General features: G+C 39.6%; 1 protein-coding gene across 3 annotated transcripts in view; it reads left to right on the top strand.

Moving 5' to 3' along the window:
• The first annotated feature begins 13594 nt into the window (after positions 1–13594).
• Positions 13595–18217, top strand: part of NT5DC1 (5'-nucleotidase domain containing 1) — a 144465-nt gene continuing 139842 nt past the window's right edge. The window contains exon 1 of one of the 3 annotated variants that reach the window (XM_017497509.2): positions 13595–14067. In XM_017497509.2, coding sequence (XP_017352998.1) covers positions 13702–14067 — 366 coding nt within the window. In that variant the 5' untranslated portion in view covers positions 13595–13701. The remainder of the gene's footprint in view (positions 14068–18217) is intronic. The other 2 variants (XM_017497506.2, XM_017497499.2) reach the window with 2 other exon arrangements.

Here is an 18217-nt window from a genome sequence, read left to right as displayed (position 1 = left end):
GCAAAACACCGTCTAAAAACAAACAAACAAACAGATTCATCTAGATTGTTTTTTATTACTAGACAATAGATCATTCTCCTGGGAACAGTCCTCTTTTGCTTCTAAAGTCTCTTGACCAATCTGGGAAAATGAGTCTAACCAGCCTGGTGTCCAGTTATTACATATCTGAGGTCCCTAAAGACCTTAGGATAGACACATAGACTCCTAATAGCTAATATATGTTAAGGGTTTTTTTTTTTTTTTTTTTTTTTTAATGGGGCCAAGCTTAGTGTTAGTTGTTTTACTTCTCAAAACATCCCATGTGAAGTAGATACCTTGTTTTATTAAATTTTCAAAATTGTGAGATAGAGCCAACATACAGAAGAGTGCAAACACTTAAACATACAGCTTAGCAAGTTGTCGTCAGATGCAGTAAAGAAACAGAACATTATTGACACACTAAAAGCCCCCTGCAGGACTGTCTGCATCATAGCCCCATCTACTCTCTCCCAGTGCCAGTGAATTTACAGAATTCAACTTCCTTTCATTTCTTTATTGTTTCACAAAATAATTAACCATCCCTAAAACCATAGTTTAATTTTGCCCATATTTTTGTTCATACAGTTACTGTTCTGTTATCTCTGGCCCCTTTTGCTTAGCATCACGACATTACGATTCATCTAGTATGTGGCCACACATGGTGGCTCATGCCTGTAATCCCAGCACTTTGGGAGGCCAAGGTGGGTGGATCACAAGGTCAGGAGTTCGAGACCAGCCTGGCCAATATGGCAAAACCCCATCTCTATTAAAAATACAAAAATTAGCCAGGTGTGGTGGCAGCCACCTGTAATCCCAGACACTTGAGAGACTGAGGCAGGAGAATCATTTAAACCTGGGAGGCGGAGGTTGCAGTGAGCAGAGACTGTCACTGTACTCCAGCCTGGGCAACAACAGAAAAACTCTGTCTCAAAAAAAAAAGATTCATCTAGTTTGTGACATATCAAAAGTCCATTCCTTTTCATTGCTGTGTATTGTAACTTTGTGTGGATATTCCACAACTGTGTATTCTGCTGGGATGCACTTTTGGGTTGTTTGTAGTGTGGGGCCATTTTGAACAATGCCATATATCTACATGCACACATCTTCTGGTGTGCAATATGCACATTTCTCTCTCCAGTGGTGAAATTCTTGAGTAGAAGATTATAGGCTTCTTCACTAGATATCACCAAAGAGATTATTCACAAGAGTTCCTGTTGCTCCATATCTTTACCTGACTTGTACTATCAGACTTTTAATTTTTGCCAATCTGATTGATTATAGTAATAATTCCCTGAAGATCTTAATCTTCATTTTTCTGGTTTCCAATGATATTGGGCATCTTATTTGTATTCTATTTATATGCCTTCTTCTGTGAAGTGTCAATTCAGGTCTTTTGCCTATTTCTGCATTGGGGTTCTACACATTCTTTTTAATTTTTAGGAGTGCCTTCTCAATGAGAGCTCTTTATCAGTTACATATGTTGAAAATACATATTTCTTCTTTAAGGCTCACTTCCTTACTATCTCAGTTGTGTCTTTTAATAGAAAGAAAACTTAATTTCATTTTAGATACATTTGTAAATGTTTTTCTTTTAAGGGTAATATTTATTATATTGCTTAATAAATCATTTTTTTTTTTGAGACAGGATCTTGCTCTGTCACCCAAGCTAGAGTGCAGTGGCATGGACACGGCTCACTGGAATCTTGACCTTCTGGGCTAAAGTGATCCTCCCATTGCAGCCCCCTGAGCAGCTAGGACTACTGACACATGCCACCACACGTCTAATTTTTTAATTTTTTGTTGAGACAGGGTCTAACTATGTTGCCCAGGCTGATTTCAAATTCCTGAGTTCAAGCAATTATCCTGCCTTGGCCTTCCAAAGTGCTAGGATTACAGGTGTGAGCCACCAAGCCTGGCCATAAAAACTCTTCCTTTCCTAAGATTATGAAAATGGTCTCCTATGTTACCTTTACCCTACCTCAGCTCAAAATTAATAACTAAAATGTAATCAATGAGGAAAAGAAGACCTATTAAAGTGTATTGAGCCAATTGACTATCCATTAAAAATAGTAATAAATGTGGATATGTACTTTTTTTATAATGTAAGTATTCAAGTTAGATAAAAAGTATAATGCAATGACAGCATAAAATATTAGAAGAAATATAAGAAAACATTTTTTTAAATCTAGGTAGAGAAAAGGCCTTTTTAAGTATGAAACCCAGAAGGCTTGAACTCAACATGTGGCAGATTTACCTACACAAAAATGTTAAACTTCTATAACATACCACATCTATATAATACAACACAGAAAGTTACAACACAAAGTTGAAAATAATTTCAGTCTATAAAACGGACAAGAGATTAATATTTGTACTATATGAAAACTTTCCACACATTAGAGAAAAAAAGAAATAACCTGTAAGAAAATGGCCAAGAGATCTGAACAGACAATTCATAGGCAAAGAAACATAGAAGGACTTCCAGGCATATAGTATATGCTCAAAGTCTTTAATAATGAGGGGAATGCAAATTAACACTCTAATGAGATCTATTGTTTGCCCTTGATTGACAAAAAAATATAAATATTGATAATATCCATTTTGATATGGATGGTGAGAAAATAGATGTTGTACTAGTCTGTTCTCATGCTGCTAACAAAGACATAACCAAGACTGAGTAATTTACAAAGGAAAGAAGTTTAGTTGACTCACAGTTTAGCATGGCTGTGGAGGCCTCATAATCATGGTGGAAGGCAAAGGAGGAGCAAAGGCATGTCTTACATGGTGGCAGACAAGAGAGCATGTGCAGGGGAACTGCCCTTTATAAAACCATCAGATCTCATGAGACTTATTCACTGTCACAAGAACAGCATGGGAAAAACCCAATGCCATGATTCATTTACCTCCCACTGGGTGCCTCCCACAACATATGGGGATTATGGGAGCTACAATTCAAAATGAGATTTCGGTGGGGCCACGGCCAAACCATATCAGATATCTTCAAAAATTTTTTGTAAGGTGCAAATCAGTACCATCACTTTGGAGAGCAATTTGCCAATATTTGTAATATGCATTCTGTTTGATCCCATAATTCTACTTGTAAAAAATTATTCTATAGGCCTGGTGCAGTGGCTCACATCTGTAATCCCAGCACTTTGGGAGGCTGAAGCAGGCAGATCACCTGAGGTCGGGAGTTCGAGACCAGCCTGGCCAACATTGTGAAAACCCTGTCTCTAATAAAAATACAAAAATTAGTCAGGCACGGTGGCAGGTGCCTGTAATCCCAGCTACTTGGGAGGCTGAGGCAGGAGAATCTCTTGAGTCTGGGAGGCAAAGGTTGCAGTGAGCCAAGACTGTGCCACTGCACTCCAGCCTGGGCAACAGAGCGAAACTCTGAATCAAAAAAAAATTATTTTATAGACATATAGGATAACAATAATAATAATGGTTACACTTACTAAGCACTTGCTATGGTTCAAATAATATTATTTAGAGAAAACGGAAAATACCTACACATTTATCAAGTGTTTTAACTGATTAATGTTTTAACCTATTATGTGTCATATGCTGTTCTAGAGGCTGGAACTTCAGCATAGGCACACACACAAAAAAGACAAAAATTTCTGTCCTCATGGAGATTTACATGATAGTGGGAGGAGCAAGAATAATAATAAACAATAAACATAATAAATCAATAACATGCTCTATTAAAAGATGGTTAAGTATGAAGAGAGAGCACAGGAAAGACAAACGGTGTGTGGGAAATTTGAAATCTAATCTATCACCCAAAAGGGTATAATTTAAGCAAAAATAAAAAGAAGTTACATAGATATCTAGGAAAAGTACATTCAAGAAAGAGTGATAAGCCACTGCAAGTCTCTGAAGGGGGAGCTTGTACTGCATATTTGAGGAAATGAAAGAAAGCTGAGTTGACTGTAGCAGAGCGAGAGCAAAGATATAGTAAGAGATGAGAAAGGGTAACAGAGATCTGACAGTGTACACTTTGCTGTACCGTGATGACTTTAGGCTTGATTCTGAGTGAGGCTAAAAGCCATTGGAAGGAAAAAAACAGAAGGCAAATCTATTTTATGCTTAAAGAAGCTCTCTGCCTTGGGTCGAGGACAGAATTGGAATGGAAAGGGATGAGGCTGTAGAAGTAGGGTTAGGGAAGGATCCATTTGCGTCTCTTTTTTGTTGTTTCATAACACACATATATTATGCATAAATGACTTAGTCTAAAGAAAACTTTCAAGTAAGAAAACAAAAGTATTGAACTTCTTGTCACAAAGATTCGAATTTGAATTATATTTGTAAAATGAGTATGCATTTACCTACTTCCATGCTGTTATAATGAATGAGGTAATTATCTACTGTTCTTAATACGATGTCTGGCATATTAGAAGGAGCTCAAGAATGTTTTCTATTTCTCTACTCACTGACAAATCCCCCCATCACCACATGCACCACATGCACAGGCTGTGTGTGTGTGTGTGTGTGTGTGCATGCCACAGAAAGACGGGATAGAGAAGGGCACATATGAACACAGACTCTGTAGCACTTTTGTACTCTTCTTGGAGTACTCTCAGACTTTGAGATGAAAAGGAAGAAAGAAAATGGACATGTTTTTGTTTATATAACAATTACCTGGCTGATTTCCAGAAGAGAATAGTAGTAACAATAAATTATGCATATATTGACACTTCCATTGTAAGCTGTAAGCAGCATTTATTCAACAATTCTCATTACTGTTTGTATTTCCAAATGACATTTTTTAAAATACTGTTTTAAAAACAAGTTGCAGAGGAAGGAAAGCACTATTTTCCAACAGTCAAAAGTCACAATGAAGAGAATTTAGTATGCAGTATGTATCTCAATATAGATACAATCTATTAATAGGAACTAGGGGAACACTGTGAATCTCATGATAAAATCTATAAACTTAAGTTCCTAAAATAAGTATTTTTCTATGTGATGTACTATTTAAAAGTAAATGCTGCTGGGTAAGTTCACTCTCAGTTTCCTAAAATGTTAGCTTAGGCTGTCTTTATGCTGTAATTATTTCTATAAGCTGCATGTGAGTTCTTAGCGTGAGCAATGGTCTAGCAAAGGTCAAATTAAAAGTAGTAGCTCATGCACTTATACTAGTATTTGACAGAACTAAAAATTAATGGTTGTCAGAACATGGCCTGAAGTTGGCTCCAAGCAACTAAAATATTCTAAATCTGGGAAATGTGGATCCCGATTAATTGATTACTAAGGACATGGGATTCAGAGTTCCAGTGAAATATGAGTGCCTCCGGCTTCTGAGTAAAAGCTTCTTTGCAGCCATTGAAAACTTCACAACTGAAAAGATGAAAATGAATACGTGGGAATTCATTTATTCATTCAATGGACAATATGTGCCAGGTTGTATGCTATGCACTGAGATACAAAAATGAACAAGACAGAGCCGTCGTCTGAAATAACTTAGAGCTGGTAAAGAAGACTAACATGAAAACAAGTTATAATACAAAAAAAAAAAAGATGTAAAGATAACTTCAGGTTCCTGTAGCTAGACAAAATACTTGATGTCGTTTCTGAAGGTAATGTGGGAGATATCCTGCATGGGGATGGAAATCAGGAAATTAAGGAGGAAAATAATATTTTGAGCAGAGCATACAACATGCATGAAAGAAACCTTGCCAAACTAACCTCTCCTTCTCATTATTTTATATACGGTGTTTTATTGTAGTTATCAGATTATATGCTATCTCTTTCTCTAAACTTCAGCCCCTCTAGGTAAGGTACTACTTTGTCTACATTTGTATGGTAGCTACCATAGTGCCTAGCATGCAGTACATTCTTAATAAATATTTGCTAAACTGAACTGAGAAGCCAAAAGTTTAATACCATTTAAAAAGAAAAAAATAAAAGTTGATTCAATAAAATATTTCAACCAATGTGCCCAACACATACCAGGTTGTATTTATGCTATGATATTGATCAGCCCTGCTCTCTATGCCCTAGAGTTAGCCCAAAGCCTAGGCTGCCCCAACTACCTGGACCAGATTTTTCTGTGTGTTCCAGCATGCTAAATAAACTTTACCATTTTCTATGTAAGTCATGACATGAACATGTTTGAAAGCATTAGACTAAACCATTTATGGTAGTTTCCCCTGAGTTTTATTACTTTGTCTTGGGGCAGAGAATATACAGAATAGACCGCAGATGGAACAGGAAGAGAAGATACAGAATGAACAGGGGGTTAGAGACAGACTGGCCAACAGATGGAGACACCATTTCCAGAATAATTCTTATAGATTGGGATAAATTTTGTGGACTATACTGAAGTGAATGCGCTTTTATAAGGATGGCCACAGGGCCAAGCACAGTGGATCACACGTGTAATCCCAGCACTTTGAGAGGCCAAGGCAGTTGGGTCACAAGATCAGGAGATCAAGACCATCCTGGCAAACATAGTGAAACCCCATCTCTACTAAAATTATGAAAATTAGCTGGGTGTGGTGGCACGTGCCTGTAATCCCACCTACTCAGGAGGCTGAGGCAGGAGAATCACTTGAACCAGGGAGTCAGAGGTTGCAGTGAGCCAAGATCGTGCCATTGCACTCCAGCAGGGTAACAAAGTGAAATTCTATCTCAAAAAAAAAGAATGGCCACTGTAGCAGATGGAACTGGTACCCTGTTTCACATCCCTTTGGCCCACTTTTGATTTCAACCACAGCTCATACATGGTCATTCTTATTTAAGTACAGAGTCATGACACACTAGCAATGACCCACCTCAAGAGAGCTCTGCAAGGTCTTTCTCCTTTGTGCCCAAGGGCCTTCTCTGAGGCCATAGGAGACCGAGCAAAAGCACGGCCTGAAAGTTGGTGAGTGGCTAACACTCAATCATGACAGCAGGAGCCAATGGGTAAACACTCAGCCTCTCCTCCTTCCAGTACAATTCCAAGAAGAATCCTCTGTGTTTCATGGGACTTGCCAGCAAAACTGAACCACTGTTGCCTACAACAGTGATCTTGATATTTTTTTCAGTATTGTTACTAGCTCACTCTCTCTACTACTTTACTGTTTATTTCTGGGATCATCTCCTAACATACCACCTGCTGCCAAGTCCTGGTCACAGGCTCTGCTTTTAGAGCAAGCCATACATGAGAAAGATGCAGTAATTTTGAGAAATTATAAATTTTGTGCAAATAGTAATAATTAAAAAAAAAACAGACATGAGAACTCAGTATCTCAGTGCACAGTGGTATAGAACAAGAACTATAAAACAAGCTAACCCTGGAAGAAGAGAAGCCTGACCTAAGAACATTCTCTTACCACAAAAACATTTCCTCTGATTTCTTAAGGACAAGGAAGGTGAAAACAAATGTCATAATCTCACCAAATAACATTTCTATTTTGTTGCATATGTACATGCATATAATTGTACTCTACAAAGTATGTGACATGTACTATGTCATTTTCAGCTAAAATAGTACCTTCCTAACATCAAGGTTTCTTCTTACGTATTATCGTAGTTCAATTTCTCAAGGCTAGCTAACATTGCAGATGCGATTCTGGTGCTCAGAGAAAGCAAAGCCAGGGACAATGTCTGACAAATTCAATAATAATTAATGAATAATTGATTGATTGGTCTTTTAATATGATTAGCTCTCCAGAAAGTAAACACTTTCTGACTTAACTGACTGAAAGCTGCCCAAGAGGTCTGAAGACAAAGAAGTTACACACTCAAGACTAAGCCAGGGGGAACTCCACATTGACTGGATCACAGTTTATAAGGGATTCCAGAAATATGTTCATATTTCAAATACCCTTAAAGAATCAAAAATTTAACTCACCTAGATATTTTAAACATTGGAATAAATACATAAGAGGCAAAAGAGGAAAAGACAGACATGAGTGAATGAACCATTTCAGTCTTCTTACATATTATTTACCACTTTTACTATCAAAATGCTGACCACACTCCAAAACTATCTCACAATTTTCCCATAATCCCTTAGAAATACCAATCCCTAGATAAGAAGGCTTGGCTTAAATGCTTCTATTATACCTTTGTTTACACATTTTGCCTATGCTGTATAACATTAAAATATTAACTGAGATATCTTTGCTTTAAATTTCCCCCCACTCAGAAAGCAGCAATAATATTTTCTTCAACCTAGCCCTAAAAGGAAGATCTTCTAGAGCAGAAAAAAGAGACAATTATTAGTTTTGTATTCCAAAATGAACTCCAGACTCTAATAGTAGAGAAATAGCCTTGAATGCTGTTTTAGTTTGCTAGGGCTGCTGTAACAAAATGCCACAAACTGGGTGGCTTAAACAACAGACATGTATTTCTTATAGTTCTGGAGGCTGGAAGTCCAAGATTCAAGGTGTCAGCAGACTTGGTTTCTTCTGAGGCCTGTTTTGTCTTGTAGATGGCTGCCTTCTCACTGTGGCTTCACATGGTCTTTCTTTCTCACTGTGTCCTCACATACTCTTTTTGCATCCCTGCTATATCTTTATGTGTCAAATTTTCTTTTCTTATAAGGACACCAGACAGATTGGATCTGGGCCAACCTTAACACCTCATGTTAACTTAATCACCTCTTCAAAGGCCCTATCACCAAGTATAATCACATTATGAAATACTGAGGGTTAGAGCTTTAAAATATGACCTTTGGACTGACACATTTGATTTTCCTTCTGAAAGAACAAAATACTAATTACAAAAAGGTTTCCAAAAAGTTTGTTTGAAAATGGATACAGAGTCCCTGTTTCACATAGGGTTGCCAGATTTAGCAAATAAAAATGTAGAATATCAATTTAAATTTGAATTTCAGATATATTTGAATTTCAGATAAATAAATTTTTAGTACAAGAATGTCCCACAATCTTTGGGGCATTCAAATTTAATTGGGCATTCTGTATTTTATCTATGAATGCTAGTCTCAGATAAAGAGGATGAAGAGCATGACAATGAGCCTTATCATGGGTCCTACACCCTGTTCCATTGCAAGGTTAAATCCTCTGCATGGGAAACAACAGCACCCCCAACATGAGCTTGGGGATCCCAAAGCAGAGAAAACTAGTTCCTGATTCACATTAGGAATTCTGAGAGAAAACAGCTTTGCAGGGTGTCCTGTGACAATATGGGACAGTGAATAGAATAGGAACAGTAGGTCACATCTAGAGAGAGGGTCTGAGGTAGTGTCCCCACCTTCCCCCATCATAGTACACGCATCTTCTTTTTCTGTGGTTCCAAAACCAAAGGTTTCCTGTGATTGCAAGATAGGTACAGAAGTTGGCTGAGTGTGGAAAGGCAGGCCTGAAGTGGTCTCACGGTTTGAGTCAAAACTAAACATGTTTTGTACATCACTGTAACTGAAGCATTTGAGAGTTTATGCAGCAGTGGTGGTTACTGACAATGTGTCCAGAGGCAACCCAAAACCACCAGAGATGGTCTGGTCCAGAAAAATCCCTGTATATAGATGCTGTTAACCAAGGATCAAAATCCTCTCCCTAGACCTCTCAATAGCATGTTAGCCCTTCTGCAATTTAGAAGCCCCATACCCCCAAAAGAACAGTCAAAGTAAAAGGTAGGTATTAGAAAGTGACAGGCATTAAGTTTAAGCTGGAACTAGCTGAGCTTATCTTGAGTTTATCTATATTGTGTTTCCAACTGCTGATATTGTGTATATCAGCTGCTGGCAAATCACATTCCCCATCATATATTATTCAAGTTGATTACTTGAAACTTAAAGCAAAACTTAACATTTATTTTAATTAAATTTTAATTCATTGCTCTACCATTTGCAATGCTGCCACTTAATATCTATCCAAGAGGAACTAATTTCATATTTTAAACATTTTTTTAAATCTAGACACAACCTTTATAAGAAGTTTCCTACCAAAGGACTTTGTCCCATTACATCCTCCCTCTCCACCGTCAAAAATAAATGCACACACACACACACACACACACACACACACACAACAGTGAAATGTCTAAGTAGGCTTGTTTTTCTTGTGGCAAGAGCAGGGTAGAAAATCAAGAGAGTAGAGAGTGAAGGTTTTTTTATTAAGAAATTTAAAGATTTTAAGATTACTGAAAAAAAAAAAATTCTTAATGCAGAACTACTGCCATCTAAAGACCCCAGCACAGTACTACAAATAAGTATTTGGTTTTATGTAGCTAAATGGCTAATATTTAAGGGCCATGGTTTTATTTTTAGGAATTTATATATTTCCTAATTTTTTTCAAATTAGTAAATGAACTTTTTTCTTACTCCTTAAAGAAATTATGTGTGCCACAGAGGATATGTAGATTGACTTAGGTTATATAAAATGTTGAAAATATAATGTTTAATTATGTTTAATTAGGAGTATTTAGAAAAGCATATTTTAAACTAATGAAAAAAGAAATAGGCCATTTCCCTCCCGCTCAAAATCACAGTTTGGTGAATAATATTTCCAATATAGATGTTATAATACAGTATTATAAATTCACAAAAGATCAGTTAGTGAATTACTATGGAACCTATAGCTTAAGCTAGCTGATCACAAGTCACACATAAGGTTAAAGTTGCTAAATTTTAGTACCACCTTAATTAAAAGCAGGTCAACTGTAATAATGAAATTCAATTCTAGACAGCTGTAACATAACTTCCTATTTCTGAATATTTCTAAATTATTACATAACTCACAACTGTAAGAAAAAACAGCACATTAAATACTAAAAACAAAAAAAAAAAAAAAAAAATCACTGGTTATAGCGGAGGAGAATCTGTAAGAACCAATACATTATTTTGAAATGATAATAAAAATTTAAAAATCAAGTACATATTCATACTGCCCAAAGTAATGTACAGATTCAGTGCTATCCCCTTCAAGCTACCAATGAACCTCTTTGTATCAAAAAAAACAAAAAAAAAAAAACCTAAAACTTCACAGCATGGTATTAATGTTACACATAAGCAAAATTAACCAACTTTAAAAAGTCAACAAATAACATAAACCCAAGTTCATGCCCTTTACAGATCTTTCAAATAGCAAATATTTGCTACATTCAACACAGCACTGCTTAGAGTCAACTCTCCTTATTAACTGTCTTAGTTCAGACCACCTTAATAGAATACCACACCATGTGTGGTTTAGACAACAAAAAATCATTTTCTCACAGTTCTGGAAACTGAAAGTCCAAGATCAAGGTGCTTTTTTTTTGAGACAGGGTCTCACTCTGTCACCCAGGCTGGGGTGCAGTGGCTTGATCCCAACCCACTGCAACCTCCATCTCCCAGGTTCAAGAGATCCTCCCACCTTAGCCCCCAGAAGAGCTGGGACTATAGGTGCCTGCCACCACACCTGGTTGATTCTGTATTTTTTGTAGAGACAGGTCTGTTGCCCAAGCTGATCTCGAACTCCTTATCTAAAGCGATCCACCCAACTTAGCCTCCCAAAGTGCTGGAAGTGTGGCTCCTTACATGGCCTTTCTTCTGTGCTTGCAAACTCTGGTGTCTCTTCCTCCTCTTATAAGAATGCGAATCCTATTGGATTAGGGCCCTACCCTTATGGCATTATTTAACATTAATTACTTCCTTAAAGGTCCTATGTCAAATATAGACAAATTGTAGGTTACCTCTTCAACACATGAATGAGTGGGGGACAAAATCCAGTCCATGATACTCAGAAATTAATTGGTATCTGAGTAGAAGACTGAACTTGTAGTTGATAATACAAGAGCTGTGGCATTTTATCAGTAAATGTGATAAAAGTTTAATGTACAGGGGAAATGAAATATCCTTATACAAAAATAAGCCTTATGAAAGAATTAAACTTAGTGTTTGTATTTAAACTCAGGGTTAGGTAGGTAATGGCAGAAGAGAAGGGGACCGTCCTCTATATTTCTGGAAGAGTCAGACTGAGGTTTGAGGTAGAAAGGAAAGGTAAGTGGAGCTTAAGAAAGAGTGCAAGCCTCCAGGATTGGATCATTTGCAAAATTCTCCCACAAAGTTTAAATGATGTGGACTCTCTAGTACAAGGACTGTTTGAGTAAACATGCAGAATATACATAATTTGCTATTCAACAAGTACATACAATTGTTGATGTGCAAGTAACAGCCAAATCTAGGCCCAGGACCACTTGGTTACAGATCCAGGGGTCTTTTTTTCTTAGGAGTGCCCCAGTTTGCTCTCTTCCTCCACTCCCAGTGAATTTTCTCTTTATAATTCAGCACACTCAAGAGGTTTTGTAAGGAGAAGTTTTTGCTAAGTCAACAACAAAAAAATCCTTTTATACTCTTCCCTCTTACAATGAATGTACTAGTACATTTGCATTACTAAGGAAAGTCCCTAAAGTACCTACAGCACCTATTCTCACAGGAAACAAGATATTCCCCAAGGAAACCTCTGCCCTTCAATGTGGCATCTACCTGGAAGTTTGACTTAGGTAGCACTCTATTGCAGGGGGCAGGGTCAATGTTCCAGGGCCAACAAGCTTTTTCCAGCCTCTTCAGCAATCCAGCCTTTTCTCTTTTGGTTCACAGACATTGAAGACGTGCTTGTAGGGCTTATCAGTGAATAGCTCAATCTTCTTGAAGATTCTTTACTTTTCCTATTCTAGAGAGATTTGTTTGGGGCTTTTAAGTGTTATAATGGAACAAGTTATCAATTTTATTCAAATAGATCGACTAGGTATAATAAGAGTCCCCCTACTCAATTGAACTATCTATTGCACTTAATTAATCCTCTGATTGGTCTATTAGCTTCAAAAGGATTAGAATTTGTAAGGGTTAAATGCAAAATTCTCAATCAATTATATTTTCATTATGTCACGACTATTGATTTGTCCCATTGAACAAAATGTTCCTTTAAACTTAAAACTGAAGCAATATAAACATAATAGATTTGTACTTTCTTTTAAAAATGAGGTACTAGTTAATAAAGATCTCAAAGTGCTAGTCCTTCACATCCGGAAATCACGAAGAGAATTAAATGTCCTAGGGCATACATGACATGTAATGGATTAACTTTCTTTGCATCTAAAATGGTAGTAGGTACACAGTTCTTGAGAGAATTAAGCAAATCGTCACCCAAATTATTTTGTGCTCCATAAACCTTAAAACCAGTTTGCAAAAGTTTTTTCTGCAATAAGCTCTATATGTTTCTATGAAGTTTCTAATGTCCTCTCATAGAAAATTCTTCATTGCAATAACAAAATAGATGATCAAGTAATAACCAATATTGGTTTCTATAACCAGTATCAATTTGCAAAATGGTTCTTCGCTATGTCTGATACATTTATTTTCTAACACACTCCAGGGTATGAAAAGCTGAAAGGTCTCCCTTCCATTTTACCACTCAAGAAACTAAGGAATACAAAGTTTTTAGTTTAACCCACTATCAAAGATCAGGTGGGCAAAAAGACTTTCCACATTTCCGGCTAACTGGGTCAGAGGGATATTAGCGGATGAATTTTTTCCACCATCTTACACTATTCCGCACACAGAAGTAAAAGGTCAGGTCTAACCTCAGGATCTCCAGGTTTCCGAGGGGCCCTGAAGGCGATGGAGAGTCCGGGTGAATTTTGTGGTAACCCTTGGGAAGGGCTAAGGGCCTACAGGTCTCAGCTGCGCAGCAGTGGCACCGCTCCTGGGCCCCTCCTGCCTTCTGGGCTGCTAGGCTTGGGGGACACATCATGGGGCGCCGGTGTTGGGGTGTCAGGGGTAAGCAGTGCGGACGACCAGACTCCGGGCGGTGCAGGACGCCGGCCGTGCGAGGGGCGGGGGCTAAGCGTATCCAGGGGCGGTGCTGGAGGGCGCGGGAGGCGGGAGAGGCGGCGGCGCCTGGTGCCCTGGCAACCTCAGCCCCGCCCCGCCGCATCCGGCCGGGTCCCGTCCCGCAGCGTCCCGCCCGCCTGCTCCTTGCACCCTCCCGGGGCGAGGTGCTCCCCGTTGCTCCTCGTGCAGCGATGGCTCAGCACTTCTCTCTGGCCGCCTGCGACGTGGTCGGATTCGACCTGGACCACACTCTGTGTCGCTACAACCTGCCCGAGAGCGCCCCGGTGAGTGGCGCGGGCTCCCCGGGGCGCACTGCGCGCAGCCTCCATGGCGGCCGGGACTTGAGTTTCCTCCAGACTTGGGCGACTGCGGGCGCTGCTGGGGGCCTGTGGCCGCAGCGCCGTTCCGTAGAACACGGCCTCCAGCGGCGAGGCGGGGCGGAAGTGTGCAGTCCCCGTTCCGCGCCCTTGCCGTGGGGACCGGCACATTTAGCTCAGCCATTATCCAATGCTGACAGGAGAGGGATAGGGAAGGAAAAGAACCAAGGAGGGGCAAATTGTGCAAGATCGGCCTGGGGAATCCGTTTCTAGGGCAGAGGAGGGGCGGGGTCACGGGAACTGGGGCTGTCCTTGAAGATCCCACATCTTGGAACTCTGCATGTCTTTCTGGACACCAGCGGATTGTGGAAACAGCCGCTTGATTTGGGACTTGCATTTTTCTTGGCTGCATTTTTCTGTTTCACGGTCAACCACCCATCAGTGTTTAAACTGCAATCTAGGGGAGATTCATAGTATATAGTGTAGTTCATTGGAAGGAACACTAATTGAAAAATCATTAAGGTCTTAGCCCTAATTTTATCTTCTATCAAGAGAAGAAAATAAGTATTTATTCCACACCGACTACGTGCTCCGTGCACTTGGAATACATTCACATCCCACCAACAACCTGCAAAGTTTGGGTCCTCACTGTGCCCTGAGGGAGGGGCACATGGAGTATGCCGGCTTCCAGACTTGTACGCTCAATTTAATTGCCCTGCCTCCCCTATTCCTTTGGTATCCCAATTCGCAAGGAAACTAATTTTGAAAAGTTACCAGAATTTTTTAGTCCAAGATCTAAGCATCCGTACAGAAAAAGCTGGTTATGCAGTGGTGAAAATGCAGACTTCTCAGCCAGACTGCCTAGCTTAGGACACCAGCTCCACTGTTACTAGCTTTGTGACCTTGAGCAAGTTACTTAATCTGTGCTGCTTCTCAGTTTCCCCATCTGTAAAATGGAGCTAATAATTGGAATTACCTCCTAAGATTGTTGCAAGGATTAAATGAGTAAGCGATGTATAATGCTGAGAATAGTACCTTGGCAAAGACTAGCGTTAGCTTTTATAGCTACCACCCAAACCATTTGGAAACCTCACAGTTTATGGGTGGAACTCTGGATCACTGGTGCAGACATCAGCCAGGGCTGTGCCTCACTATGGTGATGTCCCTGCACTGGCCGGTTCAGGTACACTTAAAGGTCAAAAGAGAGTGGCTGCCTGAATTTCTCATATGTTTTCTATGCCCAAATGCTAAGTTGTTTTTTTTTAAGCGTCCTTTTTCTGCTGTTATACACTTTTGCTTTCTTATTTTATAGGTCTGGTTACCTTAGTCATATTGAGAGTTAAGAAGGCTTTTTTTTTTTACTGCTTGATTCTTTGGCCACTGCTTCCCCTTAGGTGTTTGATACATGTTTTTCTTTCCCCTGGGTCTTTCAAATCTCTTCCTGATTCACATTTCAGTGTGTCTCCTCTTTAGTTACCTTCATTTGGAGGGAATATTATTAAACCACAGTCATGTTAGAGCCAGTGTTGTCCATGGGTGAGCATAAAATTTCAGATTATAAGATTCTCAAAGACAAGAGTTTTTTTTGTTTTTGTTTGTTTGTTTGTTTGTTTTTTTAACTGCAAACCTGGAGAATATGTCATGTTTAAAGCTTGAAAACAGTAACCTATTGAGTTTTGGATCATGTTTCCTGTGGAAATCTTTTTTTTAAGTCCCACAGTGTGCTGAGCACCATGCTAGAGCTGAGGATACAGAGATCAACACGCAGGCCTCCAGGCAGCCTCATGCAGTTGGCAAAAATGCAGAAGAGTTAGTCTCGGTCCTGTGGTGAGGGTAGTATGACCTGGGTCTTGCTGCATGCTGCCGCCAGTGCCTGAAGGGCCTTTTTGCTCTGCACAGAAGCTCTTCATCCCATCAGGCCTCATCTTAAACATCGTTCCCCTTAGGAAGACTTTTTGGCACCCTAAAGTTTGCCCTTCCACTCTAAGCCCACCTTCAATTTTCCACAAAACCCTTCATTCCTCATTGCACATACCGCATGATATTAATGCTTCCTGTTTACTTGTTGGACTTCCTCTAGAGCCCAGAGTGATGGCTCCTTGACATCAGTATCTGTGACAGTTTCTTTTGTGTTCTGTGTGCTCTTAGGGCTGGACACATACTGGGCTCAATAAATAGACTAAATAAAAAACTGAATATATAATAGATATTTTAACAACAATATGATACAGCCATGATTCTAATAAGCATGCTGCTTATGTAAATGGATTTAACCCTTACAACGTCCTGTGAGGTAGATATTATCACCACAGTCACTGTTCAGAGAGCACTGAACAACGGGGCACAGAAGGGAAGTGTATCCAGGGCAACCAAGCAAGGTAGTCTGGCTGTGGATTTCTGCTGCTTCCCACCTTCCTGTCTGTATGGTGCCCTAAAACACAGAGGAGAGGCCTGGAGCTGGCAGGTGAGGAGGTGGAGAGGCGTGTTTCACACAGAGGAGTTACAGTAAGGGCCAGGACCTGGAGGTGAGCAACAGCACCAGGAACTGCTGGGTACAGACAAAAGGTGGCAAGTCACAGGAGAAGATGGTAGAGAAGTCAGTGGGGGCTGCATCATGGAGAGCTGTGCGTAATTCTCCTTTCAGGCCCGTGGGCATTTAACAACTGCACAGAGTTGTGCAAACACAGAACTGAGTGTGTCCCCCTCACATGAGGCCTCAGGAAAGGCATTCTAGAAGAGGAGATGATACATGGTTTCTACTAAGGTTGCAGACTCAGAAGTCTGATACCAGACAGTTAATGTAAATGTGTGAGTGGGAGAGTGGGATCCCAAATATTGCATGGGGCATGCTTATATTTTCAAAAAGTGTTTTTTATTTGGAAGTCACATTTACCTAGGCATTTTAAATTTTATCTGGCATCCTTACATGGTAACTAAACACAATTTGTAGGCTGCATATGTACCAATTGGCAACTACTGTGGAGTTTGTATTATTATTGGCCCTGAGAGACTGTGCGGCGGTGACAGCTAAGGCTGGGAGAGGAATGTCACGGAGAGCCCTGTGCCATGAAGGCTTCTGGAGGGACTCAGTATACTCTGAGGACAAACTGCAAGAAGCCTTCTGCCTAGACCAGGGGTTTCAGAGTACAGATGCCCCTGCTTTTCTCCACACTGCTTTTCTCTGCTTCTCTTCCTTGTGCATTGGTCCCCTCTCTGTTACAGAAAAATCTCCTCCACAAGGTAAGGAGCACATCTGTGGCTGACCCTGTTGCTATCTCTGATAGAAAGGACTCCTTTCCTCCAGGAAGAATTCCAGTGTTTTAGAATCATATGCCCATGTCTTAAACTAATTACTGTTGCCAAGGGGTGAGAAACTCCGGTTGTCCAAGACTAAATAAAGTGCCTCAACCAGAGGCAAATCTAAGATGTATAATACCTGGCTCTTAGGGGCTTGTGAAAACCAATTGTTAACTATTCAGGAATTATGCAAGGAGGTAAACTGTTGGTGGCTTGAAACAGGCCATGGTGGGAATATTTACACCATGGAAATGGGCAGGTGCCACACATTAGAGCAATGTTTACACATCAGGGCAGTGTTTTTGTTTTCTGTTTTTTATTTTGTTTTTTGGGGGTTTTTTTTGGTTGTTGTTTTTAGCAGCATAAAACGTAATAATAGCAAATACTTAAATTGGATTAGCTGGTGTGCCAGGCTCTACTCTAAGCATTTTACATCTGTTAGCCCTGCAGCACTGGTTTCACATCAAGCAGGATCATGATGTGTACTTTTTTATTGTCCATAGTACTTTGTACTACAGAGTGACTCAATGCATTTTTTATTGTCATTTTCCTTTTAGTGATTGAATGAAAATCTGTAAAACATGCAGGTCAGTGGTTTTAGTGTTCTCTGTGCTTCAGAGAGAGCCCACTCTAGCCTGTAGGCGTGGAAGCTCTGGGTAGTTTTTAAGAAGTGTCACCTGTGGTTCTGAATCACCACCAGAGTTGAGAACTGTTGATATATGGTATTAACATAATGTGGGTTGATTAACAGTTGACCTGGATAAGGTCACATTTCACTGGATGGAAGTACATGTGTAGTGATTTTTTTTTTTTTTTTTTT

Source organism: Cebus imitator, unplaced genomic scaffold (assembly GCF_001604975.1).
Source record: "Cebus imitator isolate Cc_AM_T3 unplaced genomic scaffold, Cebus_imitator-1.0 Scaffold11, whole genome shotgun sequence".
NCBI lineage: Eukaryota > Metazoa > Chordata > Mammalia > Primates > Cebidae > Cebus > Cebus imitator.
This window is presented reverse-complemented; position numbering and strand designations above follow the sequence as displayed.